The sequence below is a fragment of the Felis catus genome, chromosome A1, assembly GCF_018350175.1.
Source record: "Felis catus isolate Fca126 chromosome A1, F.catus_Fca126_mat1.0, whole genome shotgun sequence".
Lineage (NCBI taxonomy): Eukaryota > Metazoa > Chordata > Mammalia > Carnivora > Felidae > Felis > Felis catus.
In genome coordinates, this window is record NC_058368.1 from 190,257,245 (window position 1) to 190,278,987 (window position 21,743).

The 21,743-nt window shown below is 42.6% G+C and overlaps 1 protein-coding gene across 1 annotated transcript in view; it reads right to left on the reverse strand.

Moving 5' to 3' along the window:
- Nucleotides 1–972: 972 nt before the first annotated feature.
- ITK (IL2 inducible T cell kinase) overlaps nucleotides 973–21,743 on the reverse strand; it is a 59,242-nt gene continuing 38,471 nt past the window's right edge. The window contains exons 9-17 of the mRNA XM_023260178.2: nucleotides 14,187–14,269; nucleotides 13,217–13,350; nucleotides 12,728–12,802; nucleotides 11,981–12,152; nucleotides 11,384–11,600; nucleotides 10,403–10,467; nucleotides 10,194–10,312; nucleotides 6,580–6,737; nucleotides 973–3,910 (exon numbers count right to left, since the gene is read on the reverse strand). Of these exons, the coding sequence (XP_023115946.1) occupies nucleotides 3,839–3,910; nucleotides 6,580–6,737; nucleotides 10,194–10,312; nucleotides 10,403–10,467; nucleotides 11,384–11,600; nucleotides 11,981–12,152; nucleotides 12,728–12,802; nucleotides 13,217–13,350; nucleotides 14,187–14,269 (1,095 nt within the window). The 3' untranslated portion in view covers nucleotides 973–3,838. The remainder of the gene's footprint in view (nucleotides 3,911–6,579; nucleotides 6,738–10,193; nucleotides 10,313–10,402; nucleotides 10,468–11,383; nucleotides 11,601–11,980; nucleotides 12,153–12,727; nucleotides 12,803–13,216; nucleotides 13,351–14,186; nucleotides 14,270–21,743) is intronic.

The window sequence follows — 21,743 nt, forward strand, 5'->3', positions numbered from 1 at the left end:
CATTGCTGTCCAACTGTGACTGAAGAACTCCGAATTACAATTTCTCCATGTCACCCACACAGCAGATGACAGCGAATGGGTATGAACAATAATCTGGTTCTTGGAACACGGCGAAATTCATCTTCATATTGGCTTCTCTTCTATCGGCTTTACCTCTCTCAAATACACTCACTGTGTTGCTGCCAGAATATATTTTTAAACAGAAATTTGACCTTCTCTCTTTGCACACTGACATCTTTTCTATCTATAGGTAGAGTTCCAACATTTCTTGTCTTTTCAAATATGGTCCTTATCTAGATTTACAGATTCAGTTTCAATTTGCCTCCACCGCTTAATCATCCTCACCCTTGCCAACACCTTGTGGCCATCCCCACAACTTCCACTCCAGCAAGGATAAGCTGATAATAGCTTCCTCATACATTCTATTTCCTTTATCGCTCTACCTGTTAACTATCTCTCTTACTTCTGCCCACTTGCTTGCTAGAAAAAAACATAATTAATCTTCCAAACTGAGTCGGACATTACATCCTCTATGACGGTATGTCTCAAACTTTAATGTGCTTAGGAGCACCTGTGGATTTTGTGAAAATGCAGATTCTCATTCAGTGAGTTTCGGGGTGAAGCCAGAGAATTCACACTTGTCACCAGTTGGTCTTGCTGCTATTGCTGGTCTAGGGACCACACTTTGAGTAGCAAGGTTCCAGGAAGTTTTCCTGATGTCACCCTTCCCCTGATAGATTCCATAACTTTTTTCTCCTCTCCTCTCCTCTTAGACCATATTTCTGTTGGTGCTGTAATTGCTGGATGATTTTACTTGTTTATATGTCTGCCTTCTTAACTGTACCTGAAGTTTCTGAAAACCAAAGACTGCCTTTTTCATCTTTGTTTCTGTAGCTCTCGGTAGAGTATATGATAGGAACGCAAGAAGCCTTTGATATTTATATCAAATGTTGAATGATATATAGTCTTTACTTGCTTGTGGAACATACAGCCATGTAATCATTTTTATTTGAGGAAAATTTTTGTTGTTTGACATTTGGGCAAATGGAACCCAGGCCATATATACTGTATTTGTTAAAACATATAGCTTTATTTGCTAGACCCAACCTTCAACTATGTGTGCTTTATAAATGGTTAGAGATATTTGTAACATTTTTATTATGGATACTAGCAGGGACTGTACACTAATAAATATTCAATACATCTAAATATAAATAGTCTCAAAAGGTACAAAATGCAAAATCTATAAAATGCGTCTAGAACCAAAACCTTGTATAAGAGAATTTTTTTGTGAACACATGGTACAATTTTCAACATGTGAGAGGGGAAAAGAGAAACAGACAGGAAGCCCCTTTTGCAGGATAGGACACTGGGGAGTGAACTATTGACATATGTTCAGTTAAGGCCCCAGCAAATCTGAGCGTGAACAAGATAATACCATGCAAGGGGTAATTTTTGAAACCAGACCACAGAAATCAGTCAATTTTGATGTTTTCCTTCTAGGCTGGATGTTCCAGAAATCATCTCTAATTAAGGGTTCCACAAGAGAATGTACAAAAGGCCAAAAAGTAAACAGAGATGATTTTGAATATGTTGAGTAAGGTCATCTTCTGAATGATAGAGTTTTATCTTGAGGCAACCAGTTTCACAATAATTATAGTTGAGGGGCGCCTGGGTGGCTCAGTCGGTTGAGTGTCCGACTTTGGCTCAGGTCACGATCTCATAGTCCATGAGTTCGAGCCCCACATCGGGCTCTGTGCTGACAGCTCAGAGCCTGAAGCCTGCTTCAGATTCTGCGTCTCCTTCTCTTTCTGCCCCTTCCCCGCTCACACTCTGTCTCTCTCTCAAAAATAAACATAAAAAAATTAAAAAAAAAAACCAATAGTTACAGTTAAAAGCTATGCATCTGCATCTCTAGCTGGTCAAAATATCACACAGAAGAGTGAATGACTACACTACCCAATAATCTCTCTACAAGTTTCATCTGAATGCTGTAGGAAAACGAACTCTCTCTTACATCAGTGAACACAAAATGTCCAAGAAGAGTGCAGCTGACTCAAAGTTGAGATGATGATTAAAGGAAGCATTTATACACCCGCAGGAGGATCTTTCAAAGCTGTTTTGAAGCTCATCTATAAATGGCTTCCTGCAACATGACTCTGGAGGGGTGGGTGAATCAAAGGGTTAATTAATTGAGCAACTCCAAAGTCATTAATTCTAACAAAGGTGAAGCTACAGATGAGGAAAAAGAAGATCCTATTCCAACTTGGAGGTTTACATGGCCAACCATAGTGGTCTACGTGGGAGAAACATCATTCTGTGTTGACTTCTTTAATGGCTTTCTAGGTCTCTCCCCCAGCTATATTTATCTCCTTCTCTGCAACCCCTTTCATCATCAGTAGGAGACAGTGCTGAATAGAAATAAAGAAACTGCACTGGTGTCAGACAGATGTAGCCTCTACACTTCCTAGCTCTGTCACTTTGGGGAGGTGTCTTGGCTTTTTAAAGCCTCAGTTCGATTATCTGTAAAATGGGAATAAGAATAGTTTCTCATGGGGTTGGTGTGAACTCAGGATGAAATGAAATTCTGCAGATAAGGCTTGTAGCTCAGTACATGTTCACTGTGCAGACAGATTTCAGTGCTCAATCAACAGTAGGCTGCCTTGTGTGCCTTGAAAGCACCCTACTCAGTGCCTGTTTCTATCCAGATGGTTTGAGTAAGAATAGACCCCTCGTTCCTCTCAGAGACTTTCAGGAGGCGTGAAGCCTCAACCTTAAAGTTGCAAACCTCTAGGGCCTAAACAAGCTTGGATTTCTCTGCAAGACCACACTGCCCGACACAATGCTGCCCTCTGCTGATGAGGGTGGAACAGTGCAGAGGGGACTAATCCTAGAGGCCAGAAAAATTGGTGGTGGAGTCCTCAGTGGGAGTCAGGGTTCAGAAGAAACATCTTCTCCCAAGATGCCTGCAGAAGCATTCTGTGCGGAAGGGAAGGCACAGTGACCTGCCCAGCTTGGTACTAAAGGTGGGTGTTGGAGTACTAACAGCCCAAGGCCTTTCTCTGTACCATTTGGTTCTCCATCATTTGATGCCCTCTTTCTGTCCAGACGCCAGCCCCAGCCATGAGATAGAAATCGTTCACCCCGGTCCATCGTGTCCCTTCAAGGAGGAAAGTGGCACTGTGCTGGATGAGTAACATGCATTAAGCTGCTTCTAGATTATCCGGCCTCAGATGTGAGCATTAGTTCCGTCATCCTCTACGGCAGGAAGCTGCGGCTGACGACATCACAGGGGCTGAGTTTACACCTCCTGACCTTAATTAGTTCGCCGGTTCTCCTTGAAAAAGAGTCACACTCCTCATTTCTCTTGCCCCGTATCCTGGGATTCTGTGTTCTCAGGTCAAGTAAAAATCCCTTGACCATAAGCTTTAGATCTCATAAACCCTTGACCATAAACTTTATATTTCATGTTTGAAATAATAACAAAAATAATAATCCACAGTCCTACCCCATCTCTCCTTTTCTCTAAGAAGTGCAAGAAACGTTGCCTGAAAGCTGTCAGATTGAGGTTCGTGCACCACACACAAGAGGCTGGAAGGAGGGTAGAGACATCGCGGCTGCTCTGGCTTCACTCCCAGTTCAGCGGCTGAGCCTCCTGCCTGCGGCTGGGTGCCAGCCCCTGCCAGGGTGCTGCCTCCGCGGCAGCTCAGTGACCGGCGCCACAGGGCGGCTGCCTCTGGGGAGTCCTGGGCTGGTGGCAGCTTTTAATGCTCTATGAATGGAGAATCTGCTTCCCCCATTCAGGATCTGCAGCCCGCGGCCTGGCGCTGAGTCTCTGCTAAAGTCCTGATTCTGCAATTTCAGCCAGTTGACTCAAGAGTCTGCAGAAAGGTGGCCGGTCTTCTGGTTTCTAGAAGGGGAACAAAAGAACTCTGTGAGTTCCTCGTACTTGTGTGTCATAGTTAATTCCAAAGCAAACCAGAACTCAAATGTGAATTTGAAAATGTGCTGCTGATTTTCAAATGTGTTTCCATATTTATTGTATTTGAAGCTATCGTGTCTCAGTTGTTAACAGCAGGTATTCAGGAATCATACGGCCTGCTTTTGAATCTAAACTGTTCCTTTCATTAGCTGCGTGACATTGAGCAAGTTACTTAACTTGTTTGAACTTCAGTTTTGTTGTCCGTAAAACGGGGATAATAATAGTATCTATCTCTTAAGACTGTTGTGAGAATTAAATAAAATCATGTTTTAAAAATGCACCATTGGGGCACCTGGGTGTCTTAGTCAGTTAAGCGTCCAACTTCCACTCTCATGATCTCACAGCTTGTGAGTTCGAGCCCCGCATTGGGCTCTGTGCTGACAGCTCAGAGCCTGGAGCCTGCTTCACATTCTGTGTCTCCCTCTCTCTCTGCTCCTGCCCTGCTCACGCTCTGTCTCTCAAAAATTAATAAACATTAAACAAATTTTAAAAATGGGCGAAAGATGTCAACAGACATCTCATTAAAGAAGAGATACAGATGGCAAAGAAGCATGTGAAAAGATGCTCAACATCGTATATCATCAGGAAACTGCAAACCGAAACAATGATATACAACTACATAGCTATTAGAATGGTTAAAATCAAAAACACCTGATAATATTAAATCCTGGTGAGGATATGGAACAAAAGGAATTCTCATTGCTGGTGGGATTGCACAATGGTACAACCACTTTGGAAGAGAGTCTGGCAGTTTCTTACAAAGCTAAATGAAGTGGTATCATATGATCCAGTGATTATACTCCTAGATAGTTACCCAATGGAGCTGAAAATTTATGTTCATACAAAAACCTGCACACAGATATTTATAGTAGCTTTATTCACAATTGCCCAAACTGCAAGCAATCAAGATATCCTTCAGTAGGTGAATGGATAGCCAAACTGTGGTGCATCCATCCAATGGAATATTATTCAGTGACGAAAGGAAGTGAGCTATCAAGCCAAGAAAAGACATGGAATAATCAACAAATGCATATTGCTAAGTGAATGAAACCAGTCTGAAAAGGCTACACATTATATGACTTCAACTATATGACACTCTGGGAAAGGTGAAACTTGGTCAGTAAGATCAGTAGTTGCCAGGGGTTTGGACAGAAGAAAGGAATGGATAAATAGATGAAAGCCCACTGGATTTGAAGGCAGTGAAACTATTCTGTATGATACTATAATGGTAGATATATAATATTGTATATTTGTCAAAACTCCTAGAACTGTACAGCACAAAGAATGAATCTTAATGCAAACCATGATCTTTAATGTATAAGTAGTGGTTGATTAATCGTAACAAATGTACCACACTAACGCAAAATGTTACTAATGGGGGGGGAGGTATATGGAAACTCTCTGTACTATTTGCTCATTTTTTCCTGTAAATTGAAAACTTCTAAACAATAAAGTCTATTAGCTTAAAAATCAATAAAAGAGTCAAAAAAAGAAAAAAGTGCTAAGTAAATTTCAGCTATCATAATTATTACAGCATTTAATTCTCGTGAAGTTGGACTGGATTTGTTTTGCGCCTTTCTTTATGTCTTCATTGTTTGTTTGTTTCTGAATACAAAGCCTCTGTGAACTTACAGATCAAGCATTATTTAATCCTCTTATGAGTAAGAAAAAGGAGGTTCAGAGAATTGCCCAAGATTAATGACTAAGGAGTGGCAAAGCTAGGACAAAGTCTAAGTATCCTATACTTTCTTAATTCCACCTTATTACCCTTCAACAATCTGAATTTGTGTTAATTCTCTGTTCAGCAGCTTTCAATTGTCATTGAACTTTAAAATTTTCTAACTCATCCAAAGGACATCTAAGACTCATGCTGACGTGGTTTAAGATATAGCCTGCAACCCAAGCATGGGATAACTGAGGCATCTGGGAGGGTGCAGAGTAATTGGTTTTTCAGCCTAAATTGTTGAACAAATAAAATGAACTTGAATTAAGTCACTTTATTTTATTTTACATGTTTTATTTATTTTTGAGAGAGGGAGAGAGAGAGCACAAGTGGGGGAGGGGTAGAGAGAGGGGGGCAGAGGACCTGAAGTGGGGTCTGTGCTGACAGCAACGAGCCCACGTGGGGCTTGAACTCATGAACCACGAGATCATAACCTGAGTTGAAGTCGGACACTCAACCAACTGAGTCACCCAGAGGCCCCCTAATTAAGTCATTTTAATATTTACACAGTACATGTGAACTTCTGCTCACCAATTTACAAGCTAACTTCATGTGTACTTGATGGTTTTATGATGTTATGGATGTCTTTTCTCAGAAAATTGGCATATTGGCACAGGTCTGACCCCGTCTTCCTCTCTAACAGTGTTTTGGCTTGTGAAATTATACTGAAGATCAAATAATATTTCAGGTCACTGCCAGCTCTTTGAGGGATGGGCAACCTGTTTAGTTAGTAGACACTCCAACCCACTTTCTTGCTACTCTACTTCAGCCTTACCTGCTTCTTATCCTCTAAGAGGCTCCCTTTCTCTAGAGAATGTGACAGACCCTAACGTTGTTGATGATGAGGTATTGGGAAACTGCTTCCTTTACTGACCTCTTTCCAGCAATGATTCATGATCTGGTAGATATTTGAGGAGGCCAGCCGGGGCTTGTATAAGCGAAATCCAGTAGAGATATCTTCCACCACCTCTGAGTTGCTTCGGTTTTCATACGGGATTTTGCCTTCACTGAAGACTTCCCACATCAGCACACCTACAAGAAACAGGGAGTGCAGCACAGCTACAGTTCACAAACAGCAACCAAACGTACATCTAGAAATTGCAATTTCCTTGACATTAAGGTTCAAGTCCCTACCTTCAGGAAGTACAATAGCAAGCCACCCGAGCTGTATTTCTAAAGAACGGAGATTTCCCGGTCTTTCTAGTAATGAAGAACTTTCAAGCTTAGCCCTTTGTTATAGCTAACTCAAATGTTACTACTAAAAGTTGCAGGGGATGCAAACTGAAATGTTACACATCATGTAAATGAATGGAGTGGGTGAGATGCGCCGGAATGGGGACTAGGACAGACTGTAGAGAACTGAGGGTCAAATTCTGTCTTCAGAGGACAGTTGTGATTTAGCTCCAGCTAAACATAGGGCACATGGGGATGAGGGCTCAGTATTGCAGCGTTTTCTGTGTTTTTAAAAAGAAGTCATAAATTGAGAGTTTTAAAATAAAATTTTTTAAGATTTTATTTATTTTTGAGACAGGGAGAGACAGAGCATGAACAGGGGAGGGTCAGAGAGAGGGAGACACAGAATCTGGAACAGGCTCCAGGCTCTGAACTGTCAGCACAGAGCCCGACGCGGGGCTCAAACTCACGGACCGCGAGATCATGACCTGAGCTGAAGTCAGCTGCTTAACCGACTGAGCCACCCAGGCACCTGAGAGTTTTAAAATAGAAATACAATTTGATTTTTTAAAATACTGTGAGGGTGCCTGGTTGCTTAGACGGTTAAGCATCCAACTCTTGATTTAGGCTCAGGTCATGATCTCACAGTTTGTGGGATCGAGCCCCACATCAGGGCGTGCACTGACAGCATGTAGCCTTCTTGGGATTCTCTCTCTCTCCCTCTCTGTCTCTGCTCCTCCCCTGCTCATGCTCTCTCTTTCTCTCACAAAATAAACACCAAGAAAAAAAAAGAGTAAAATACTGTGTAGACAGAACAAAAAATATCTCCAAGTTGTCCATTTTTGACCTCTGATTTAAACCCTTTCCTCTTCTGTTTTCAGAAGAAATGTCCCACCCAGTTTTATTATGTACCAATATATTCATGGGATGTCAGAATGGGAAGAGAGCTTGCAAATAACCACTTTCCTTGGTTTTCAGAGCATATTTCGGAGATTCTTAGGGCAGAGTTTTCCCAAGTATGATTCCCAAGACATCTGAATAAAAATCACCTCAGAAGTTTGTTCAAATGGCAGATCCTGGGCCCCCAGCCCAGACCTCTGGATCAGGATTTCTAAGGGGTCTTCAGAGGCATCTCAGGAGTTCTGGAAATTTGGAACCTGACTGTGAATAAGACTGTGTAGCTCCTTAAGATACCAGAATTTCTAGTGAGATTTCTTTGGAAAATCGAGGCCTGCTGCTGGAAGCTCATTTGAAAACAATTGCTTTCATGCCAACCTTGCAATGCATTGATTGGAAACTGAGGAAGGCCCAAAGAGCTTACTTGACTTGCTTAAAATAGCACAGCTAATTAGGGCAAAAGCATTAAAATGCATAACAAATCTCAATGGTCTTGAGGCAGGCATCAAGTTCTCAGTCCACTCAGGTTTCTGTCTCTCAGGCTTGCCGCTCCTGTGATCTACCCTCTCCACCCTGCTTCTATCAAGCAGGCTCAGTTTTGGATACTAAGGGGGCACATCTCAGGCAGGCATGGACTGAAGCGCAACCTTCTAATTATAAGATGCAACAGAAAATTCACAACTGACAACCTATGGCAGAAAAGGCCTCATGCAGAGTTGGCTGGTGGATGTGACAAAGCGGCCATGGCTACAAACGTGTGGCTCGATGCGGCGTGACCAGCTGCATCCCTCATAGAGAGTGGCTACACATCGGCCATACCTTTCCCCATTGTAGAGGTACTTGGGGAAAAAAGAATCTTCTGCGATGGCTCTGGTGCAGTTTTATTTCTTCCAAGTTCGTTCTATAACTTAAATTTGAGTAACAAAGTCTTAGCTAGGCTGTTGAACAGGGAAGCTGTTTTAAGGAACAGTTCAGAAGAACCAAAAATTAACAAACCACTTGGTTATTGGAACTGGATATTCTAAAATGCTGGGAAGACTTCAAAACTAGTTCTCTTAAGAGATTTAATTAGTCAGTTTCTCCCTGGTACTCTAGGTCAATACACTTGGCAAACATTCCCTTCATGCACAATGGCAAAATCAAACTCCAACTCATTTCTTTCCAAACTATAACCCTTATAATCCAAATCAAAGAGATTGTCTGGTATGTTTTTGCGTATAGTTTAGTAGTTTGTGTATAGTTTGTGTACAGTTGTGCATAGTTTAGTACACACAAACTATGGCTTAGGATAATATGACAAAACCAGCAAGAATATTTAGTATTTTCTGCCATACCGACATCATTCATTCTGGCCTTTCATTCATGCCCATTTACACTTATCAGGAATTCTGATCCCTTATCATGGACTGCCAAGTTCATTGTCTACTCTTCTCTCAGTAAGACAGCACCTCTCTTTCCTTTGGACACACCACATTTCTATAATTGCTGTTTTTTTGTAAAGCAATGAAGATCCCTGGATCTCCAAATGGAGATGGTTCTCTCTCATCATACAGATCTGTGCTCAAGGGTCACTTCCTTGGAGAGGCCTTCCCAGACTATGGTATTTAAACCCACCCTCTTGCCTGGGTGGCTCAGGAGGGTGAGCATCCAACTTTGGCTCAGCTCATAATCTCACAGTTCATGGGTTTGAGCCCCATGTTGGGCTTTGTGCTGACAGCGCAGAGCCTGCTTGGGATTCTGTCTTCCTCTCTCTCTGCCCCTCTCCTGCTTGTGCTTTCTCTCTCAAAAATAAGTAAACATTAAAAAAAAGTTTAAAACAGACCCTCCATCCTAGTCAGTTTCTATCCCATTACTGTTTTGTTTTATTCATAGCATTTATTACTATGTAACTTTGTCTTACATACATAACTATTAGCTTGTTTACATGATTGTTATCTGTCTCTCTCTAAAATTTACCTCCAAGAGAATAGGAGTCTTTCATATACAGGCACCACTGCATCGTGAGTATCTAGATTAGCCCCAGCTTATAGTAGATGTTCAATAAATTGTTGTTGAATAAATGAGTAAAATATTTATTGAGGGTTAAGTGTGAAAATATAATTTTGAACAAAATATGGTCCTGGTCTTCAAGGAACTCATATTCTAGTCTCCTCACTCCTCCAGCTTTTGATCTCACAGAAGCTGTCACCGGAACCCACATTTCCGTTCTCATTTTACCCCCCATTTCAAAGATCTCTAAGACCAAATGCAACCATGAGGCTCCTTCATACTTTTCGGAGCTGTTATCACACACAGACTATCAGTGGGATGCCCTCATCACCCAGAGTCCTGGGCAAGTACAGTTGCCTGGATCTGACAAGTCAAACAGCTGGCTGGCAGTCCTGGATCCTGTGGGTGTGGGGACAGAGGGACACTCACCAAATGACCACACATCTGACTTGCTGCTATAGCGACTGAAGGAGAAGACTTCCGGGGATGCCCACTTCACTGGGAACTTGGTGCCTGTGGAACTGGTGTATTGATCATCAAGGACGAACCTGGGTAGAGAGGGGAGAAAGAATGTCTGAATGTTCTGGGGGCCTGGGTCTCGTTCCTGAGACTTTGCTGGCACCACGTCCCCGTATTACCTTGTCATCCCAAAGTCGGACACCTTGATGACTTGGTTTTCTCCCACTAAACAATTTCTGGCAGCCTGGAATGGAGACAGGCAAACAAAAGAGAAAGGAAAACGGTTGGTGGATAAGCAGTATACAAGGGCACTCAGGAGCTTTACAGATGCTAATTAAGCTTCACTAGCACCTGACAGGAGTTAGCTAAAAAGTTAAATGTGTAAGATCCCTTATCAGGATGAGTAAGTTTGGTCTTTTAGTTTTATTCCTGGGATTCTAATTAGAAGAGAAACCCATGGTGGTGTTTAACCAACGATATGTGTTGGTTTTATTATGTGTTCTAATGCAATCTGATGCAATAGGAAATGTTAACATTAGGGACGGTAATGAAGAAACTGTCACCCATTTGACTAAAATAAGAATGTTTTGAGGTTGCTAATCCTCTTTAAACTATTCCTCAATAAGGAGAGTACCTAGTCTCTAATTAGTATCACAGAATTGTGCACTTAGTGATAAAAGACTCCATTCTCTTTACAAATTTTATTTTATTATTTTTTCTTTTTCTCAAATTTTAAACGTGCCTACAAATCCCAAGGAGGATATGGTAAAGTGAATATTTCTGAGCTCCAACCCCCAGAGATTCTGAGGATGGTTTTAGCATCACCCCAATGTGACTGTGGTAGATCCTTGGATAATAGTTTGAGAATTTTACCAAGAGGAAACTGAGGCACAGAGAGGTTATGAAGGAGAGGCTATATGTTTCATTTTGGAAGAATGTAAACTCAGACTCAGGGGGTACAAGTTAGAAGCAGGGCTGGGATGAGAGCCTAGATCTGAGTCCTACTAGGGCATCCCCAAGTGGGTAGAAATTGAGAGGGGAAGGAAGATGGTCTGTGACTTGTTATTTATCAATTTATTCCCAGTCTGGGTAGCTGTACATTTCAGGGGGACACACCCCTTCATCCTGAACCTATAGTTGTTTGCGCCGCATCCTCTTACCAGGTCTCTGTGGATGACACATGCCTCTTCCAGGTAGGCCATGCCCTCACACACGTCCAGGCACATGCCCAGCAAGGTTTCTGCAGCAAAGAGTCCTCGCTGGTTGCGCAGGTAATCCGACAGGCAGCCGTGTTCCATGAACTCAAACACCAGGCAGATGGGGGCCTGCTCTAGGCATACCCCATACAGCTGCACCAGTTTGGGGTGAGAGAGTTTCCTGGAGGAAAAAGGCAAGGGGTGAGATGGTCTAAAGTCAGTCTCCCCCAAACACACTCCTTCCCCTAAACAAAAATGACCTGAAGGATGGTGAGCAGTTAAATGATGTGTGTGAGGACAAATGGTGGTCAGTGTGGCTGGCACATCATGGACCAGAGGAGAGATGGGTAGGAGATGAGACTGGGCAGTGGACAGAGGAAGACCATGACAGGCCATATAGACCATGGTGAAGAGTTTGATTTTAGTCTCCATGCCATTGGAAACCATTGCTAGATTTGAGCAGCAAAGTGGCATAACATGGTGGCAAAATGGTATTTAAAGAACACAGCACAGAACATCATCCTGAAGACATCTTTGTGTATTCTTGTTTTGGCCACTCACATCATGACTTCAGCCTCCTCTATGAAGTCCTCTTCGGACATAGCCCCTTCTTGAATGGTTTTGATGGCCACCTTGTCCTTGTTGAGCCAGTAGCCAAGATGCACCAACCCAAACTGCCCACTGCCAATTTCCTGTACAAAAGTGAGCTCTGAGGGATCAATCACCCATTTCCCTAGAAGAGAGAAAGAGAGTTTTCCAGGGTTGGCAAGGAGTAGATATGAGGTATAGGGCTACAAGGAGACTAATAGCCCTAGATAGAATGTTATCTTCTTGATAATATAACCTAAAGATGGCAAATAGTATAAGCTTTAGACTTAGAACTTAGATCTTAAAGTTATTTCCACCCCGCTAATAACAACATAGGATATGCATTTAAAACCATGAAAAATGTTTGTGGGGAGAGATTATATGGAAAGAGGAAGGAAAATGGCATTAATCAAGATCTCAAAGAAAGTAAATGAAAGGGTTCTTGCAACGCCTCAACTATTTTTCTCTACCTGATTGAGAATGTTTTATTGTTGGGGCACCTGAGTGGCTCAGTTGGGTAAGCGTCCAACTTCGCCTCAGGTCATGATCTCATCCTAAGTTGATCTCATCCAAAGTTGGCTGCTCAACTGACTGAGCCACCCAGGCACCCCAAATGGTCATTTTTAAGTCTGGGGAAGAATTAGGTACATGGAAAGCCTATTCAGAATTTGCCCCAGACCTTTAGGGATGTGATATGACAGTCCTGAATGCACTGCTCACCATATCTCAGTCCTGCCGTGACTGGGGCTTTCTGCCTCCAGGAACAAACTGGATACCGGAGTCGAGTGACCAGACCTGGGTGGATTAAAAAGTGAAAGGTGGCAGTTAGAGCTTTACTATAGCAACTGTTCAAATTAAACCACCAGGAAAAAAAAAAATAACCCAGTGCAAAAGCTATTTTTATTCTGGAAAACAAATCCCAACGCCCAATCACTGATATCACACTCCCTCCAACAAGAGTCATAAAAACAGATGGGCAGGTGGTGAAATCCCATGAGTCTAACCACAGAATTTGCTAGTGGAAAACATGCAATATGATCAGATATTCGGCATTCTTTTCTATTTGTAGATTTAGTTATTATTTATGGTCAGTTTGCCTGCAATGAAGAAACCCGGCTGGGAATTTGTCATTTTTTTTTCCCAAGTTCCCCAGTGAGTGCCCCCCCCGCCCCCACCGCCCCTGCCCTGGCCTTGTCCTTTAGAACTTACCTCCTCCATTGTGTTGGTGGTAATTGATGAGGAGAGGGATGGAATCAAACACATACTTTTCAGCCACATAATATCGCTTGGGGTTATCATTAGTTTCCTTGATGTGATAATGCTTGATACAGGGGTTGTTCTCACTTAAACAAAAGAAGCATAAATGCAGTGATTATTAAGAAGCAATGTTTAGACACAAAAATGTCTACTGGTATCAGCTTCGTATGAGCTTTGTTTTTTACCCTCTCAGAAGGATGGCAGATATTAATCCTTACTGGACTTTGCTTATTGCCAAACTGCTTTGTTGTTACTTATTTTTTAATTACAATAGAATTTGAGATCTGGATTGGCTCTTAGATATTTTTTTACAGAGGAAGAAACAGAGGTATGGAGCGGGGCAGACAGCATGAGGGTCTTGCAGTCAGCCGGCTGGAACATGGCCACTTGAGCTCCATTGTCTCAGAGAGGCACCATCAGCTGTCTGAGCCTCGGTTTCTTCGATGGAAAGGAGCATAGTAATACCTGCCTTCAGAGCTGATTAGGATCAGAAACAGTCTGTAGGGTTCAGACACATGGTAAGGACTCAGTAAATGGTAGGTAGCTTTGTTAGCGGAGCCAGAACTAAATACGTATCTTCTCGCTTCTGGCTGAAAGTATCTTCTTTGTTAGCTGTGGGTTAAATGATAAACACATCAAATGCAGAGTCAAGTATTTTATTTCTTTAGAGCTCTGCACGCAGGGATGCTAATTTAGGAGAGACAGTGGCGTCTGGACCCAGCTCTGTCACTCTCCAGGAAAATGACTTCAACGATGTCCTTAATCTCCCTGGCCTTGATTTTCTCAGAGGGATCAGCAAAAGCACACTGTTTCGAGCCACCCCTCTAGCTCTTGCCCTGTCTGACGGTGCTGTGTGTGGCCTATTGCTCACCCACCTCAGAACTATCTCTCCCCACTTTGCTGAGCTGAGTTAGCACCGTACCTTACAACGGCTTTAGTGAAAACAGACACGGTGTAAGTTCCTGGAGTCCTGGAATCTCGTACCATGAAGGCTCCTTCTTTGGCCTGGAATGGTTAGAAAATACAGAAGGTTAGTGATCCCAGGAAACCCGGCTCCTGCGTCCAGCTCTACTTTCTTGTCTGTGAAAGGAGAAAATACTATAGGCCAGCTTTGCACAGAGTAGAATTTCAGCAATAATGGCTAGCATTTCACCCGCTCAAGCAACAGGTATTTCTTAAGGTCCTACCATGGATCAGAGACTTCTGGTGATGACATAAGCAGTGCATGAAGACAGATAAATGCAAGGCTGCCGTTTTGGAGCTCACCATGTACCAGGCTCATTACGGATATTGTCCAACCCTCACCACAACACTGCAGTCTAGACGTCACATCCTCAATTTACTGATGAGGACACTGAGTGCCACAGAGCTTCCGTGACTTTCCCACCATCCGCAACTAGTATGCGGTGGACCTGGGATTTGAACCTTGCACGTGGCATGTGAGCAAAGGCATGCTCATTCTGCTGCTCCAGGGTACCTCTGCGCAACAAATGTTAGAAACCACTTCTCCATTCCCCTCCAAGGGCACAAAGCTTTCTGACCTGGAAGCTTTGTCAGTTTCTTCATGGGAATGTATTTATCAGGCCCTTTCTAGAGTGCTGATTTTGCTGCAGGGCAAAAGGAGAAAAAAACATGAAGTTCCTGGTTGCATGAGGGAAGTGGAGAGAAGGAAAAGCCCCAAGACTGTGCTCTTCACTCCCCTTGACAGTTTTGCCGGTGCTAATGAATCAAGCACAAGCAAATGGATATGCCAATTTATTCGTTCCTGGTGGAAACATTACAATCTGAACTCTGTTTTGAGTACATCACATCTAATGCTGTGTTCCTGCCCAGCTGTAAATGCATGCTGGTAATATTTGCAAAAGCTATTACTATGAGTTACTTAACTTCAACATAGAGAGGGCCACAAGTGAAGGCCAGAGAGACACATGAGCCTCATGTGTGAGCCACATAGACTGGTAGCATATGGAGCACAGTATGTACGATTTAGAACGATGCAAGCCCCTCCATCCCCAAATCCTCTCCATCCCCAAAGTGGATTGTCTACACACCGTGAAAGCAATACACACAGATGGCCATGCTGTTTGAACCCTAGAATCTCAGCATTATAGGATGTTTAGCAGCATCCTTGGCTTCTATCAACTGGATGTCAGACACTGCCAAGTTGTCCCTGGGGGACAAAATCACCCCGGTTGAGAACTACTGATCTGGCCTCACTCCCTATACTCCTGTGTCCCAAACTTTGTTGATTATCACAATCACCTGAAGAATCTGAAGCACAGAACAAGACAAAACAAAACAACAAACACCTAACCGTGCTTCACCCCATGCATATGACCTTTGAATCACCAGGACTGGCAACCTGGTTCGTGAACTTTTTAGAAGCTTGCCTTGTGATTCTTAAAAAAAAAAAAAAAAAAAAAAAAAAAGTTTGTTTATTTTGAAGGAGGGTGGGAAGGGCGGAGAGAGGGAGTGTGAGAATCCCAGGCAGGCTCCACGCTGTCAACACCAAGTCTGATGCAGGGATCGATCCCATGAACCAGGAGATCATGACTTGAGCTAAAATCAAGAGTCAGACATTTACATGACTGAGCCACCCAAAGGCACCTGCTGTGCAATTCTTACCGACTTGCAGGTTTGGGCTCCACTGACTTAGCTGAACATGTAGCTCCTATTTGTAATATCCTGATGAGTAGTCTCTATCTTTAAACGGTAGTAAAACTGAGTAGGGAGCCTGCTTAAGATTCTTTCTCTTTCCCTCAGCCTCTCTCTCCTGCTCTCTCTCTCTCTCTCAAATAAAAAATAAGATAAAATAAATAAAAGAGGTTTTATAAATAAATAAATAAATAGAAATAGCTTTTGAGGCACAATTTACATACCATGACATTCTCCCGTTTCAAGTGTACAATCCAATGATATTTAGTAAATTTACAGAGTTGTGTCACCATCACTACAATCCAATTTTAGAACATTTTCATTACTCTCAAAATATACTTCTATTTGCACCCTGGCCACACTAATATGCTTTCTGTTTCCATAGATTTGCCTGCTCTAGGCCTTTCATGTAAATGAAATAATATAATATGTGGTTTTTTGTGCCTGGCTCCTTACAGGTAGCATATTGTTTTCCAAGATTTATCCAAGTTGTAGCATGTATCAGTCCTCTATTCCTTTTTATGGCTGAATAATATTCCATCGTACGGATGTATCACATTTTGTTTACCTGTTCATCAATGGATGGACATTTGGGCTGTGTCCACCTTATGTGAATGGTGCACCCGTGTCTGGCTTCTTTTGATCAAACCACTTTTGTGATATTCGTCCATGCATTACATGTAGCATAGCTTATCTTCAGAGATTTCCCCCTTTATCAAATAATGAAGCTTTTGCTCTTGCCTCATTAGAATGGGATGGGTTAAACTCAAGGCAGGAAAGGGGCGCCTGGGTGGCGCAGTCGGTTAAGCGTCCGACTTCAGCCAGGTCATGATCTCGCGGTCCGGGAGTTCGAGCCCCGCGTCAGGCTCTGGGCTGATGGCTCAGAGCCTGGAGCCTGTTTCCGATTCTGTGTCTCCCTCTCTCTCTGCCTCTCCCCCGTCCATGCTCTGTCTCTCTCTGTCCCAAAAATAAAAAATAAACGTTGAAAAAAAAATTAAAAAAGAATAAAAATAAACTCAAGGCAGGAAGGAACAAAACTTCAGCAGAGGAAGATTTTATCTGCATATCTTATTCTAAAAGGGGAAGAAACAGACCAAAAAACCCCCAGACGTTTATCAAATGTTTGTGAAGAGGGGAACGTGAACATCTCTTCTATTTAATTAGTAATGTTTTGTTGTTGTTCTTATTCTCCCAAAGAAGCCATTATTTTCTTAAAACAAAACAAAACCGTAATCAGAGTGGGGCCCAGCTGTGAACAAGAGTAATCCACAGATGTGAGAAAAAGGGGAGGTAATGTTTGCAGGCAGCTCGGCTAAGCAGGGGAGGTTCAGAGCTCTTCCCCCATCATACTTGCTCTAGGTGGCATTCAGTGAGGGTGACAGGAAACTCTCATGTGGGGCTGAGGCAGTCTAGAGTTCTGAGGAAAATGAGGCATCCAGCATGTGCCTTACCACTTACTTCCTGCAAAGGGCTCAGAGGAAGTCACAACCACTAAGAACACTGTAAAGGGTCTCTGTTCATATCACCATCATGCAAAGGGGGCACTGACTTGTACAGTTTAGCCAGAAGAGGGGCCCTTGTTCCTTGGGGCATTTTTAAGGTTTCAGTTGACCTTTTACTAATTTTCAAAGAGGCAACAATAGGGGAAAAAGCCATGGAGATGGTGAAATATATGGATGGGAATTATGGGATGGGAGAATAGAACTTAGCTCATATAGTCTCTTGTTAACTGTGTGTGTGTGCATGTATATGTGTGAAGACGCACCCCTCCTCTAGTCCAGAACTATGCCGCTGATTCACACTCTGAACGTGGCCTCAGTTTACTCTTTTGTAACACAGATGTTCTTCAAAGGGAATTCTTACTCTACCAGTCTATAATTCTGTGAATTCCAGCTGTTTCCTGTTTAAATGTATGAGCTTCGCTTTCCTCATCTGTAAGATTCCCTTTGTAAGGTTGTTGGGAGAATTAAAGTGTATAGAGCTGTTCCTGGAATATACCAGAACAATGACTGTTAGGGCTATCATTAGCCATTGTTGTCATATGCTGTGGTATTCTGTCTGTTGGAGGTATTAATTCCTCCAACACACGTGCGCGATGCTGTAAGCCATGAAATCCCTGCTTGCGAGGAATTTACTCTCTAACTAAATGGGTTAAGACAGAAAATAAACTGCTGAGGCCCAAGAGAGAGTGAGAACAGTGCCACTGGAGAAGTAATGACATTGCACCAGAAAGGTTCAAAGGACAGACAACCACGCTCCATGGCCAGGGAGATGGAAAGCATGAGAAGCTTCTTAGAGGAGGTGTTATCTGATGAATGGATAGGACGGTGTAGGAAATGCTTTTCTGTAGTTCCTAAACTTGGGTAACTTCCAGAATCACCTGGGTGCCACCTCTGGAGGTTCTGGTTGGTGAGGCCTAGAGTTTGGAATCTGTGTTTCTATAAAGAACCCCCAGTGATGCTCTTGATCAGCCAGTTTCTCTTTAAGCATAGTTGTTAATTTAAAAACATTTTTTAAGCATGTAATGTATTTATTCATTCAACACATATTTGTTGAGTAACTACTTTGTCATAAATACAGTTTGGGTTTCTAGGTGCAGTGGGAACAAGATAAAGCCTTTCTATTCTAGTGGAGAACTGTGGATGGGGCAGTACATTAGGAGCTCTAGTTGATAAAAATCTATCAATCCATCTCTTAAGGGTCCTACACTTGTTAGATAACAGAGATACTAAACACACCCACGAAACAATTCTGCTGTTGTTTCAAGCAGCCGACAATACAGGGACCCGCTGATGTTTGCCCTTATATTACCTAAGAAGGCAAAGAGGATTTGGTAAAGTAGTTCAGAATATTAGCACGGAGGAATGTTTCAACTGCCCCAGAAAGCAAAATGTATTTAAGTGTCTCCAAGGAACTGCTGTCGAACAGGAAACCTCTTCAGCTTGTCATTAAATGCGGGCTGTTTCAAGGGCTCCATGGGTAACACTTCATTAACCAATGTGTGATTGAAAATAACAAAACTGCACTTGTTTAAACTCCATATAATTCAGGTTTTTAATTAATTTTGCAATCCTTTCAATTAGTTCTTATCGGTTAGGTTTTGCTATGTTATCCAGTAACATAGCTTGGCTGTAGTAGGTAGGAGCTGAGCCCGCTGCATACGCATCATAAGTTTGGCTAGAAAACAATACGGATTCCCCGGAACTGACTCTGGAGATTCTGATTCTGTAGGTCTGGGTCGGGGCCTGGGATTCTGGATTTTTAAGTTTCCCAGTGGTACTAATGCGTGGTCTACTGGGGACCACAGGAAATCGTGAAGTGCAGAGTTGGTGTGGAACCAAGGAGAAAGCAGGGTCCAGTAATGACTCAGATCGATTCCTCTTTCCCCCTATGAGATCTGACTCTTCAGAGTCGTCTCTGAACTCTGAGGCCACTGCCAGCCTGCCTCAGGCTCATAGTTTATCTTGGATTGTCCTCTGACTTTTCAGTTTGCCTTCTTTTTCAGTACAGCCTAAAGCTTGTCGAGGTCAAAGATCCTATCTCAAACACCCCTAAGTGCTTAGTCCTGTGCTCAGCAAAATGGTAAGGTACTTGAGTTTATAGCCAGATATCCTAATAAAGGAAATGGTGCACACACGCCGAAGCTGAGAGGGCTGCTAACGGAGACAGCTGACATAGTGCAGGCTGCTGTTGTGTCCCTCACTGGTAAGCACACAGAGTCTTTTGAGAAATCCGTAAACAACTGAACTTGCTCTCTTTGATGAAAGCAAGCTGCCCAAGGGCAGAACATCTCACCTTGTCCTCTTTGCTAGCAGCTTGCTAATCGGCAACCTACCCGAAGAAGAAGAAGTTCACTGCTCCCCAGTATGACGATGGGTTTTTCCTTCTCCCCTCCCCTTTTCCTCTTACAGAAATTCTATTTTTGCCTTTGATGGAATGAATCAATCTGTCACCAGTTTCCCCTTCTACAAAAGTAAATTGCATGCCAATAATAAACTGCATGCCTTTAAATTAATCTTTAACAATATTTATTAACCCTCCACCTTCCCATCACAGACTTTCATTCCCTTCCTGGCACCTTCCCAGGTCTCCTTCTCTAAATCTCATCACTAACTGGGCAAAGAGTGGCTACCAGTTTGGGTAGCCAGCTGTCCCAGTTTGTCCAGGACTGAGGGGAGGCTGGGATTTCTGGGCACAGGACTCTCAGTTTTAAAACTGGGACAGTCCCAGGACCAACCAGGATGCGTTGGTCACCCCACCTTCATCCCGTGCAGGAGAGATTTGCAGTTTAATTTAAATTTCTTAGAGATAGGAAAACCTTTAAACCCAAACTAGAAGATATGGTGCAATGGCAGGGACAAGGTTGACATTTTGGCACAGGGAGACTAATGTTTCCAACAACACATACCTACAGTTTGCTGGTCTCATCGGTAAGACTAGTGTTGGGCATGGGTCATTGATGTCTGAATATTAGACTCGTCTGGAGAGATTTTTCTCTGAATTATTAATGCTTAGATCCTACCAACTAGATATTCTGATTTAATCCATCTGGTGTGGGGCTTGGGCATTGGTATTTAAAAAAAATGTTTCCCATGTGATTCTAATGTGCAGACAGGCCCGAGAACCACTGCTTTAGGCATATATGCTAGTAAATTAATTGATTGCTCCGTGGAAGACTTTTTTCTCAATACTTCCATACATTTGGTTTCTCTGAAAGAACTATAAATGTGCAGTTTTAAGTGCTACTCAAAGTGTGGTCTGCAGTTGGGTGCCAGTTGGCAGATTTTTGCTGGCCCACCACCAGACAGAAAGGGAAATTGAGAGAAAGCGGTTAGACATTTTTTACAGCACTCAGACTAATTTTGTGTCTAATAAATCAAAGACTAATAAAAAATTAAACTTGCAGGTTTTGTGTCCTTGCTTCTTTATTTTTTTTCTAGTAGTTCATTTTTATTTATTTTACACAGTATAAGCCTGTGACAAATTGGAAATTGAAAAACAACCGCAAAAAGTGATCCATCAACACAGGTATTTGAGAGGCACTGGCACAGAGTAACAAATGGCCTCCTGGTCCAGGAAGAGAGGGTTCACCTTGGGTGCCAAGCAACTGATGGCAGCTGCCTAGAGCACTGTGCTGACAAGGATCTCAAAGCCATGGACTGTGATCAACAGCGTCACATAAGATCAGGAGCAAAGGGTGACAGTATGAATCCTGGCTAACTCATTGCTGATTTAGTCCAACTCTTGTCTTGTACTCATTGAGAAACTAAGACCCAGGAGGAAGAAACATCCCCAAAGCCACAGACTGTGTTGGTGACAGAACAGCGATTAGGACATTTGCTTTTCCCACCACACCATGCTTTCTCTCTTCTCATCTCTTGCTCCCTTGATTCTGACATCCTTGGGCAAGATCAGTCCTGCTATCCACACTGCATGGCTCTTAAGAACTGGTGCATAAAAATAAATTAAAAAAAGTGATGTATTTCTCCTGGGCTACAGCCCAACCAAGTAGCATGTAAGTCACTGCCACCCCTGACCTAGCCAGAGAAGCAGGCAAGGAAAACTAGCCCCATGGCTCCCCATCACAGACAGAAAGGTCACTATATTTGTCATGACAGTTGCATGTCAATACCAAGACATGAGACCCTCCATGGGTTTCTTATCCTGTTGTATGCTAGTTTCTATAAATCCCCAGAATATTTTCACTGAACATGAAAATCACTGTTAATCTAATATATCAACTTACTACATTGGCATAAGCCATAGTATGGCTGAAAAAAAAAAAAAAGCACAATTCATTTTATTTTAAGTCAAAGGCAGGTCA